Source organism: Schistocerca gregaria, chromosome 5, assembly GCF_023897955.1.
Source record: "Schistocerca gregaria isolate iqSchGreg1 chromosome 5, iqSchGreg1.2, whole genome shotgun sequence".
Classification (NCBI taxonomy): domain Eukaryota; kingdom Metazoa; phylum Arthropoda; class Insecta; order Orthoptera; family Acrididae; genus Schistocerca; species Schistocerca gregaria.
Window position 1 is genome coordinate 380,685,919 of NC_064924.1, and position 13,234 is coordinate 380,699,152.

Below are 13,234 nucleotides of genomic sequence, written 5' to 3' on the forward strand. Positions count from 1 at the left end.
TTATCTTAGAAGAAACATCAAGGAACGGCAAACCTACGTTTCTAGCATTTGTAGACTTAGAGAAAGCTTTTGACAATGTTGATTGGAATACTCCATTTCAAATTCTGAAGATGGCAGGGATAAAAGACAGAGAGCGAAACGCTATTTACGATTTGTACAGAAAGCAGATGGGAGTTATAAGAGTCGAGGGGTATGAAAGGGAAGCAGTGGTTGGGAAGGGAGTGAGACAGGGTTTTTTCCTATTCTCGATGTTATTCGATCAGTGTATTGAGCAAGCAATAAGGAAACAAAAGAAAAGTTCGGAGTAGGTATTAAAATCCATGTTGTTGTTGTCTTCAGTCCTGAGACTGGTTTGATGCAGCTCTCCATGATACTCTATCCTGTGCAAGCTTCTTAATCTCCCAGTACCTACTGCAACCTACATCCTTCTGAATCTGCTTAGTGTGTTCATCTCTTGGTCTCCTCTACAATTTTTACCCTCCACGCTGCCCTCCAATGCTAAATTTGTGATCCCTTGATGCCTCAAGGAGAAGAAATAAAAACTTTGAGGTTCGCCGATGACATTGTAAATCTGTCAGAGACAGCAAAGGACTTGGAAGAGCAGTTGAACGGAATGGATGGTGCCTTGAAGGGAGGATATAAGATAAACATCAACAAAAGCAAAACAAGGATAACGGAGTGTAGTCGAATTAAGTCGGGTTGCACAGGATAGAGTATCATGGAGAGCTGCATCAAACCAGTCTCTGGACTGAAGACCACAACAACAACAACACACAATGTAGAGTAAGCTGTAGACAATTGGATGGACGACTTTAGAAAAGGGAACTGTGCTAGTTAGTTGAGCGATGATGTCGGCGCGCTAAAAGCGCGGTCGGAGACGAATAATGGGAAGTTCTAGTCGAGACTCCAAAGGGTACAGTTCGAATTGAGACACGAAAGCGGACAGTCGGCCTTCAGGCAGCTAGGAAGTGAAACGACGTAGAAAATTTCGCGTTGTGTGGTGTCGCGACACTTAGTCTCTGAGCGGTGAACAGCTGCGCGCCTGGTGTGAAGTCGTAACTTATCGCTTATATACCTTGTATTTCGGGATGAGATTGTGAATGTTCGAACTGTGTCAAATGGGTAAGCCCTCGAGCGTAACAGTAACTCTAAATACGATCAGTTTCGCTATTAGTCAGCTTTCTGAATAAACGTTATTCTAACCAAATCGCAACTGTGTGGCCTACATCATTTGTGGGTCGTTAATTTAGTTCCCGATAATATTATTACTGCTAATAAGATATTAACTCTGTATTTCGAAAACTTGCCAACAGCCAGAAAATTTAACCAAAGGGTCAGAAGTGTCTAATTTAGGGCATGTAATGCGACACGTTCGGTTCAACCCCTAGACCAGTTTGAGCCAAGACTATTCGACGAAGTGGAACCGAATGTGAGCCCGAACATCTTTGGGGCATTAGCTCACAAGCCGCAGTGTGATTGGAGACGACTCACAGCCACAGTGCCTGCCCACGCAAGCGGAGACAGACTGCATCAACGTTTCCTGCACGGATGAAGGATACGAGCAGCTGCACAGCCTCAGTCTCGTACCAGACACCACAATGGTAGGAGGCTGGCAGCAACAGGGAATACACGACAGCGTTGTTTCACTGAAATGATGGCCAAATTTTGAGGGGAATGCTGCATTATACGCAAAGCTGTTAATTGTGGGGACAAATGGGTAAAGCCTAGAGGTCAAATCACTTAGTAATGCACATTTGTTTCAATGCATAACATCCCTCCTTTGCCAAAGTCACTGATGCATTAGCTTATTGACCCTTGACAGCAGGTTCTGGCGCCAGTGATGGTAGAAACTAAGTCACCATGAAAGAGAGAATTAACACCAAACAGGTCCCGTCACCCTAACTAGTGCCAACATGCTGAGCTACAACCTAAACTGTCCCCAATGTGTCACCTGGAGTGAAGGAGGAGACACTGGAATGTAAACGCATATTACATTCATTGTACATTCTTGTTTAACAGCTTTCAGGGAATGCTCTTTTTACATGAAGTTACACAGTACATTAAGCGTGTTTATAATTGTACAACTCACATTTCAGTGGGCTACGTATATACTATAAAGGAAATACTGTGAAAGTTATTATGAAACTGTATCTAAAACATGCCGTTGCTGCAGTTCTACCGCAGCTGATTTTTCTCTGATCGAAAATCACTATTAAATTTTGAATTTTGTCTTCCAAAAGCGAGACAAGGGAAGTGCTAAAACCTTAGGCGAGTTCACTGTTGGTGCACGTAGGGAGAGAGAAGTTAGTCTCCATATAGTCATTGTCTAAGTCAGTCAGTGTGAAAGAATTGCAGTTATATGAAGCAGTGAATACCGAAAAACGAATATTAAAGCGCCTCAGATGGAAGGATTTGGAGTCAAAGCAGACCATATTATAGCTTGCTTCGGATCTGATGATGAGAGACCAAATTTAAGGCGACAGGGCTGCTACGCATTGGAAATAACCGAATAGTCATGTTGAGATAAGGCAAAGCTTGCTTTGGACAGTATGAATACGTGGAAATCATCTGACAGGAAGTTATATACTGTTTTTCAGCTGTAATAATGCTAGATTATTCAACGTTCCTTTTAGTTTCGTAACAGGAAATAAGTTTTCTTTCTTTTTACTTTATGTGTTTTAGAAAGAAAATTTACTTTCATAAATTTTTATAATCTTATCAGATTATTTGAATTTATTTGAAAGTGAGTTTTTACGTATACTCCTTCTCTGTTACGTGATGATTAATAAAAACTCTATTTCTGATGTTTAACTGCTACATCTACTCGAATATGTTAGTCTGACAGTAGCGTTTCAATTTATGTACAGTGTGCAATTATTAAACTATATGAAAGAAAAAGTAAATTAGTTACAAAATACGGCGTGCACACATCTTATTCAACATGTAAACGTCACTACAGATAAGCCATGATCGATATGCCTGCCATCATTGGCGATGACGATGTGCGCAGACGAATAACGAAATTCTACATGACCCTCTTAAGTGTCGGAACATCGAGGCTGTCGATGACCTCCTGATGACTGTTTTCAGCTCAGCATGGCTTTGCGTTTGTTGCAGTACACCTTTTCTTTAATATAGCCCAATAAAAAGAGTCGTTTGTATTCAGATCAGGAGAATATGGCGGCCAATGGACGCCGATGACAGTGGCCTCTGAGTACCCCAGAGACAGAAACCGGTCCCCAAAGTGCTTCTCCAGGACGTCAAACACTCTCCTCTTCGATGAGGTCGTGCTCCGTCTTGCATGAACCACATCTTGTCAAAAGCAGGGTTACTTACAATAATGGGGAAGAAATCATCTTCCAAAACCTTAACATACCGTTCGGTAGTCACCGTGCCATCTAGGAATATCGCATCGATTGTTACGTGACCGCTCATTGCACACCACACAGTCACTCGTTGAGGGTGACGAGACCTCTCCATCGCGAAATGAGGATTCTCAGTCGCCCATATGCACCAATTTTGCTTATTGACGAACCCATCCAAATGAAAATGTGCTTCGTCGCTAAACAAAAGGATATTCACTTCAAAGTCCTGTTCGTCAATTCTATGGACAATAGCGTTTGCGAAACACAACCGCTGTACCATGGCTATAGGGCTTTATGAGTGATGGGCTTTAATCATGTATGGGAAGAGATGCAGGTCTTCAAAAACAGCCGCGCGGGATTAGCCGAGCGGTCAAGCCGGCACGGTAGCTCAGTGTGTTCGGTCCGAGTGTTAGCTGCCCTCTCTAATAAAAACCTGAGTTAATGGATCAACAACGAACTGAAACGGGTGTCTTGCGACGACCGCCCCGAGAAGATGCAACGAACTAGGAAACAAACAAAACGAGACTAAAAAAAATCGGTCTAAGGCGCTGCAGTCATGGACTGTGCGGCTGGTCCCGGCGGAGGTTCGAGTCCTCCCTCGGGCATGGGTGTGTGTATTTGTCCTTAGGATAATTTAGGTTAAGTAGTGTGTAAGCTTAGGGACTGATGACTTTAGCAGTTAAGTCCCATAAGATTTCACACATATTTGAACTTGTTTTTTTTTCTTCAAAAACAATATGTCGCAGTGTCTCCCAGCTGATTCCCACCTGTCGTGCAGCTCATCTGATCGTTTTCCTGGGACTGGTTTGAAACACAGCGAGTGGCTTCTCGACGTTTCCAGGCGTTTTAACCCATTTTGGACGACCGACATTGCTAATAATGTCATCACGTGCCCTACACGCTCTCTCAAACTTGCGAATCATTTTTTTGATTTTTAGCACACTTGGACTGGTAGTCTTGAGCTTGAACTCGGTGGCAAACTTCCTTTGAGCCGCAGTGCAGCTGTTCTTGCTCGCGTAGCATGCCACCATAAGCGCTATATGCTCAGACCCGCTGTGCCGTAGCGTTTTCACGTGCAAATAGCCGACGACAACAAGGCACATGCGCATACTTGTTCCCATAATGACCCGCGGCCAACCGTGCAGCTTGTAAGTCCTAACGCAAACCGTTCAGAAGTTACGACGATTTTATTTCATGCAGTTCAATAATTGTCATCATTTAGATCTTAGGCGACAACTATAGTAAATGCCAACGTTGATAGTTCATTTGTAGCTAATAATTACGTATTAAAGTTATAAATTAAAGAAATATTATCTTGAATGCTTTCATAAAAGGAATGCTCCTATCTGTTGCAGTTTCAGGCACATTTTCTGTAGAAGCTTTGAACTGTTGTACTCATTCTAGTAATATGTAGTTTAGATAAGTTTTGTAATGAGGAAAGATATTTGGTACCAATGTAAACGAAGGAAACTATTTCTTGGTCCGACATCCTGGTCTTTACTGAAGTAGAAAAGTTGTATGTAAGAAAATACTGATAACCATTTGCTTGAAGTGTGAAACATAATTGTCTTACTCGAACTGGTAACAGATATTAGCAAGTACAGCTTCTAGAGATGTGTTATACTAGTCCCTGCCTTAGTTGTGGGCCAAGTCCGGACGTTGCATTTCCGAAAAGAAACATCATCCATTACTCAAGCAAGCAGAGAAAATATTAGTGTTAACACGCTTTAGAAACGACCGTCATCTATTAGAATGTTTGGATTTACAATAGTCTTGAAGGTAACAGAAGTAGTTTTTCAGGTCCTGATTAGTTAATTAAGACTGCTTTTGATTTTGTGTTTAGTAAGTAACTGCATCGAAAATTGGTTGTCATGTTAGATGACTATGCCCCTTTACGTAGTTGCTACCCATTCATTCTTTATACTCAACTTCATAATGTAAGTTCGTACTTTTTTAAACATGGTGTTCGATTGGATTGTACGATTAACTTCAGGAAACAAATGTTTCATAACTATTGTGATTACATTCGCTCAGGTCAGAAATTCTACCGGCCGAGGTGGCCGAGCAGTTCTAGGCGCATCCGTCCGGAAGCGCGCGACTGCTACGGCCGCAGGTTCGAATCCTGCCTGGGGCGTGGATGTGTGTTATCTCCTTAGGTTAGTTAGGTTTAAGTAGTTCTAAGTTCTAGGTGACTGATGACCTCAGGTGTTAAGTCCCATAGTGCTCAGAGCCATTTGAACCAGCTATTTTCAGAAATTCTGAATTAAGTTTAAACCAAAGAAACAATAATAAAGACAACAAAAGTAAAAAAATAAAAAATTAAGCAGTTATTTGCAATTATCTGTATTCTTAAAAACCAAACAAAGAACATGTATGCAGTAAGCCTTTTTCGAAGGTGACGCCCTATGGAGAATGAAATGTCGTTACTGACGACAGCAAACAATAGCAATATGGCTCATGATGGGTCTCTCATAGTCTATCCAACAATGAAGAAAGATTTTACATCACTATTTCAAAATGGATCTACACCTCCAACTACTTATTCCTACTAAGAGGTGTAGAGTGCATCGGTGATGGAGAAGGGGGAGATAACATGAAGCCAGCATATAGGTATTAGAGTGCTCTTAAAATATGAAAAACTGGTGGACAATCACTTTTCAGAAACTGTCACTTTTCAGGGAGTGATATGTAGTTAAATTCCTTTAGTTGGCAACTTCTATATTGGAGTGAGAATTATTACCACTTTAGAAGAAGAAATGTGGCATGTGTAATGTTGGTAATCAACAACATTAATTCCAATGTTGTTAAATGAGACATTTGCTGCATATCATGTGCACCAGAACAGAATAATGATATCTTAACACGGCGCAAAAGCATTTAGTAATGACAGTCTACATAATCAGAGAGTTAACACTTAAATTTCTTTTTAACATCATTTACACTGAGAAACAGGACTTACCTTCCTCATTCTTCTGCCGTTCAATTAAGAAGCTGTCATCGACGTATCCTTTGTTCTTCAGCTGAATCATCAACTGTAAGAAGTCCTTCCTAATGACACCTGTCTCCTCTCGGTGTTTGACTGTGTCATTAACGACGCGTGTGAAGTACTCTGCGACATCCTTTGGCGTGAAGGGTACAGGCAGCAGTTTGCGCAGTTTGGGATTGGAGAGGCCCAGAGATAGAGTCAAGAAGGTACGCAGGGATGGCTTGAAGAAGCGCCGCCCCCACTGACGGAACTCCGCCTCGGGGTTGTGCTGGCTGTCGATGTCGATGCCGAAGGCGCAGGATGCGATGACGTCAGTAGTGTAGCGGGCAACCAGCTCGCGGACTTCCACAACGCTGCCCACAGGTGTGACGTCAACCAGAATGCGTGCGTTGTCGCGCACTATACCGAACATGGCGCGCATTTTTCCAGACGTGAATGTGGGTGTCAGCTTCTGGCGCAGAGACCGCCACTTGGGGCCACCGAGGAAGAAAAGGTGTACTGACAGGGGATCTGTCTCCTCGTCGATGTAGATGCCCCGGTCGGGAAAGTGGTTGAAATCCTTCACTAGGATCGTTTTGATCAACTCTGGATCCCGCACAATGAGGACAGGGTAATTTAATGCGTAAATACCCACGACATCCTTGCCATCTGTTTCTAAATAGATGTCCCGCAGGTCCTCGCTAGGGTTCTTCCTCATTAGAGTCGTGTTCCAGCCATTGCCCAGAGGGAAAGTTGGCTCCAAATATGGTAAACCTTTCTTCTTCCAGTACGTATAATTGATTTTAAATGTGACGTAAAGTATAACGAAAATAGTTGTCAGGAGAGCCAACATTTCAGTCCCCCATGAATCGAAGAAGATAGCCATTTTGGTTTCTAGAGAAACAAAAAGAAAGAATAGAACATTACCCTGACAGCACGTAATTACTTATATGCTTTGCTGCATTGTTCAAGCCCTTGACTACCACACTTTAGAAACAACAGTAAAGTGAAGTGTATGATGCGAACAGAACAAATGACAAGTGTTACCTATCCCAGTTGTACATGTCTCTATCAGAACTTTAATTGCACTATAACTTAGCTTTCAAACATGCGAAAACAGATATGAAGCTGATTCCTATAAAGTTCTCTTTTCTTTTGTACCTAATGTCGTCTGGATAAACTGATGTATGCTAATACGTGTGTTGTGAGCGAAGCCAATTTGTTGAGCAGATATGTTGTACAGTAGATGATGCAAGTCTACTGTGCTGTTTTCAGTCTTAATAGTTGCAAGAAATGTGTTAAGATTAAGGGACATTCTTACACATGTGCGCTTGGACGTGAGACAGAACAAAGGATTAGAAACAGTGCCATTGTTTAACGTAACTGCTTCTAAACTGGTAGTATCTACATCGTTCAATATAGATTTAAGATAATTGTATCCTTTATCACACATTCACGTTTCAGAAGTCACAAATTATCTTTACTGTCCATAAATTTCTTGGGACAAAGTATCAGGTATACTGAGTAGCCACGCGGTTTGAGGCGCCATATCAAGGATTGCGCGGCACCTCCTGCCGGAGGCTCGAGTCCCTCAAGGATGGGTGTGTGTGTTGCTCTTAGCTTAAGCTAGCTTAAGTCAGTTTAAGCAGTGTGTAAGTCTAGGGACATACGACCACAGCATGTTGGTACCTTCGTAATTCAGACACACACACACACACACACACACACACACACACACACACACACACACACTCACACACACAAAGTACCTGCTTTCTGCCACGCTTTAAAGTGGAAACATAAATAAATACTTGACTTTTATTCGTCTTACTTACTTTTATTATTCCCTTCAGAACCGTCCTGCATCAGTTAGTTTTTTCCTCTTTTTTAGGGAGCAAAGACAACTGAGGTCATAGGCGCCCTTGACATAAGACCATTAACAAGTAAAAGAAGTTAAAAACGACTCCACGTGTTGCCCAATAGACAAACGGAAAGAGAGCTAAAAACAAAGACTTCCTCTGGGAGAAAGATCCACAAAATACGCTGTAAAGACAGCAGAGGTCCCGAACCAAATACACTCCTGGAAATGGAAAAAAGAACACATTGACACCGGTGTGTCAGACCCACCATACTTGCTCCGGACACTGCGAGAGGGCTGTACAAGCAATGATCACACGCACGGCACAGCGGACACACCAGGAACCGCGGTGTTGGCCGTCGAATGGCGCTAGCTGCGCAGCATTTGTGCACCGCCGCCGTCAGTGTCAGCCAGTTTGCCGTGGCATACGGAGCTCCATCGCAGTCTTTAACACTGGTAGCATGCCGCGACAGCGTGGACGTGAACCGTATGTGCAGTTGACGGACTTTGAGCGAGGGCGTATAGTTGGCATGCGGGAGGCCGGGTGGACGTACCGCCGAATTGCTCAACACGTGGGGCGTGAGGTCTCCACAGTACATCGATGTTGTCGCCAGTGGTCGGCGGAAGGTGCACGTGCCCGTCGACCTGGGACCGGACCGCAGCGACCCACGGATGCACGCCAAGACCGTAGGATCCTACGCAGTGCCGTAGGGGACCGCACCGCCACTTCCCAGCAAATTAGCGACACTGTTGCTCCTGGGGTATCGGCGAGGACCATTCGCAACCGTCTCCATGGAGCTGGGCTACGGTCCCGCACACCGTTAGGCCGTCTTCCGCTCACGCCCCAACATCGTGCAGCCCGCCTCCAGTGGTGTCGCGACAGGCGTGAATGGAGGGACGAATGGAGACGTGTCGTCTTCAGCGATGAGAGTCGCTTCTGCCTTGGTGCCAATGATGGTCGTATGCGTGTTTGGCGCCGTGCAGGTGAGCGCCACAATCAGGACTGCATACGACCGAGGCACACAGGGCCAACACCTTGCATCATGGTGTGGGGAGCGATCTCCTACACTGGCCGTACACCTCTGGTGATCGTCGAAGGGACACTGAATAGTGCACGGTACATCCAAACCGTCATCGAACCCATCGTTCTACCATTCCTAGACCGGCAAGGGAACTTGCTGTTCCAACAGGACAATGCACGCCCGCATGTATCCCGTGCCACCCAACGTGCTCTAGAAGGTGTAAGTCAACTGCCCTGGCCAGCAAGATCTCCGGATCTGTCCCCCCTTGAGCATGTTTGTGACTGGATGAAGCGTCGTCTCACGCGGTCTGCACGTCCAGCACGAACGCTGGTCCAACTGAGGCGCCAGGTGGAAATGGCATGGCAAGCCGTTCCGCAGGACTACATCCAGCATCTCTACGATCGTCTCCATGGGAGAATAGCAGCCTGCATTGCTGCGAAAGATGGATATACACTGTACTAGTGCCAACATTGTGCATGCTCTGTTGCCTGTGTCTATGTGCCTGTGGTTCTGTCAGTGTGATCATGTGATGTATCTGACCCCAGGAATGTGTCAATAAAGTTTCCCCTTCCTGGGACAATGAATTCACGGTGTTCTTATTTCAGTTTCCAGGAGTGTATTAAATGTCCTTCGCATCGTTCGCTGAAACTGCCGGTAACTCGGGCGGAAAACATACAGTGGAACGTAAGCGGTTAAAAAAAAAAAGTGCGTTCGGTCAGGAAATGGCGAACGCTTAAATGTCGACGACAATGAGCACAAAGTAGTGGAGTGTCACCAGTTAATAAATGGCGATGGCTATAAAGACAGCGCTCAGTACACAACCTAGCTAAAAATGTTTCCCTCGCGACGAGAGGTCCAAGAGCAAGTCGGCCAAGCCGCTGGGAGAGGATTAATTCCATCGAACTTGTTCTAATGAAGAGAATACCAGTTGTGATAAACATTACACACGTTCCCGTGATCCAAATGCAGAAAATAAATGGTAACAGAGATTTAACAATCTAGCAGGCACATTGGCATATAAAATGCTCCAAATGCAAAGGTAGATCAATTTTTGCAAGTTTATATCCATTGCTGTGGCTGGACAAAGAGCATTTTCTGAATTGTGCTTCAGCTGCCGTGATGATATGTTGTGAGTATTTTCAAACACCTGTAGCACGTCTGTGAGAAGTTTGAAAGTGAGTGTGTCAAGTCTGGAATGCAAAATACACAGCGCTCGTGGTATGTAAGTAAACGTTGACCTTTTTACTTTTTCTACGTGGAGTATTCAAGAAGTAATGCAACACATCCTTCATCTCGGCCTATTTCGAAATCTGTTGAAGGATTTGGGGAATACTATGGCTTCAGCCCCTGAAGTTTCATGTTGTTGTGCTAGGTGGCAACACTATACATAGCCTTCAAAATGGCGACTGTAAAGAAGTTGCGTTCCAAGCAGAGAGCTGTCACTGAATTTCTTTTGCCAGAAAACCAAAGTACCGCAGATAATCATAGGCACTTGAGGAGTGTCTACGGTGACCTGGCAGTGAAGAAAAGCACGTTGAATCGCTGGGCGAATCGTCCGTCATCATCACAATAAGGTCGTGCAAACCTGTCCCTCTTCCCGCGCGATAGCTGGCCGCACACAGCTGTGACTACTGTAGTCTTGGAACGTGCGGACACTCCAATTGGAAGTGATTGACGGTTCATAATCAATCACGTCGCTGCACAACTGGACGTTTCTGATGCTAGTACCTTCACACTCATCCACCAGTTGGGGTACACATAGCTGTGTGGCCGCTGGGTCCCTCGCCGCCTAACAGACGACCGTAAAGAGCACCGAAGGACCATGAAAGGAAGCAGGGTTTCCCACTGCTATCCTGTTTCGGTTTTACACTCCTTCAGTAACTTAGTTAAGCATTAAACTTTTTTTTTTCACTTCTCAGATTCTGACCACAGATTCTGTGGCCTTCAGCTTCGTAGCACAGAATTCAGAAATAGTTTAAATAAAATTCCCCTACTAAAATATATTATTTGAGTACATTCTAATGTCTATTCTGAAAGTAATGAGCTAATAAGTTTATTGGAAATGCACCCTATTATTGTGCAATACATATTAAGTAAAATTCGAGTGAGCTAATAGATCGAATTCAGTTATGCATCCATTCCAGCAAAGTGTTTAAATTAACCTAAAGTCTATTAGTTAAATAGATATTAAGACTTGAAACCTGTAGCCTGTTTGACTTTCAGTGCCAATTGTTACCAAACTATTGAATAATACCGAGATCTGTTTTGATACTTTTGCTTCCTATATTTTTCTACGTAAAATGACTCCAGCCTCAACTTTGAAAGTGCATTAATTAAGAATTAAGTAATTTTGAATAAGTAAAAATTATTTTTCAAGAGGGCTGCAATGGTTATAAGTCGGGAATTCCCACTGCGGATGCAAAAGTTAGTTGTGCGTATTTAAATTGATACAGCTCACTTGTATTATTTAAGTAATAAAACCCAATAATTAACTTCAAAACCAATTAGAAACGATCAATTTAACGCTGGGAAATTATAAACTATAATATATTAACAGAAATAGTCAAACATTCAAGCACTCGTCTGTATAAGGTCCGAGCAGGTGCAGTTTTCAGTTAGTTCTCGGTCAGATTCTCATGGAGCAGAAGTGCAGCAAGTCGGTGCCGGAATGTGATGTGATAATACTTGAAACAGAAGCTTAGCTTTCCCGGTCGGTACCAAAAAAGTGTAATTGTATTCGGCTTTGAACATTTAACGCGTATTGTGGACATTGTTAAAGACTGGAAGTTTCTGACCTACCTAATGTGACGATTATTAAGTGTAAGAGGCCTGGTCAAATTAATATTGTGTGTGTGAGTGAAAACAAATAAATCGCACTGTGGTTGTCATAAGTGTTCAACAGTGAATACGGTCTTGACTTTTGATTTTGGAAAACATAATCTAGGATCCTGGTTTCTTAGTTGCAGTGTGATTTAGGTGAGACGGACGCAGCTACCTAGAAGACAATATTGAACAAGCAAAGTATGGTAGGTCAGGAACACTGCGCACTATCTTCTGGGTGAGGAAATGTTTCACTGCATCCAGTTGTGACGTGAACTGTAAGAGGCACTAATATAAGGATTCAGCCCGGCACATTACAACCATCTGTGCGGAATTGCTTGCGCATTACGCGGTTTATAGTGACAATTCTTATCGAAAATTGTCACAGGCTATGGAAGATTGGTTCATCACTTCGAACTGGAAATAAAACGACAATCCGGCGCCACACCACCTCTCCTACAAGGGAGGTAGTAATGGCGACGACCTTCTAGGACTCTTAAGAGGTTATTCTGTTGGATGTCCTCCCTTATGGTGAAACGTTCATTTCTGAAGTTTGTTTAGCTACCTTTAGGAAACTAAAGAAACAATTTCAGTGTGTATGTCGCCACAAAAATGAAAAATAACTTTTCCTTCCCCATGGCTACGTAAGGCCTCACGCAACTCAGCGAGCCCGAGAGAGCTCAGAAAAATTTACTGGACTGTTCTGCCTCACCCACTCTACAGCTCGAGTCTCCCATCTTCCGACTTCTGTTTGTCCCAAGGAGGGATGCATTCCACGGGAAGCACTACATGCATGATGGGGAGGTTATTGATGCAGCAAGACGTTGGCTCCGACGTGGATAAGTAAGGTGGCATCATGCAGGCATTCAGACCCTCCAAATAAGATGGGATAAGGCCGTCGCATTGAACTGATATTTTGTTCAAAAATAGGATTTTGTAGCCACAAGTGTGGAGTGCACTGGACTCTACTTGCTTTAATAAAAAAGTGTTGCATTATTTGCTGAAGTTCGCTTGTCCTTTTACTAATACAGCTACTGTCTTGCGTTTGGTTGTATATGCAAGTGGTCTGTCAAGTACAGAAGATGTTTTTCTAGTTCCTGTCGCGGAAAAATATCGCCATTCACAAACTATATGAGCTTTCCAACACGAATTCCGACGCTGAAATAATAATACTCAGATGGAGATAATAACAATTCTGATGAAT

At 43.5% G+C, this 13,234-nt stretch overlaps 1 protein-coding gene across 1 annotated transcript in view; it reads right to left on the bottom strand.

The window, feature by feature from the left end:
- Nucleotides 1–7,218, bottom strand: part of LOC126271909 (cytochrome P450 6a2-like) — a 35,808-nt gene extending 28,590 nt beyond the window's left edge. Inside the window, exon 1 of the mRNA XM_049974299.1 lies at nucleotides 6,325–7,218. Within this exon, the coding sequence (XP_049830256.1) occupies nucleotides 6,325–7,216 (892 nt within the window). The 5' untranslated portion in view covers nucleotides 7,217–7,218. The remainder of the gene's footprint in view (nucleotides 1–6,324) is intronic.
- Nucleotides 7,219–13,234: the final 6,016 nt, after the last annotated feature.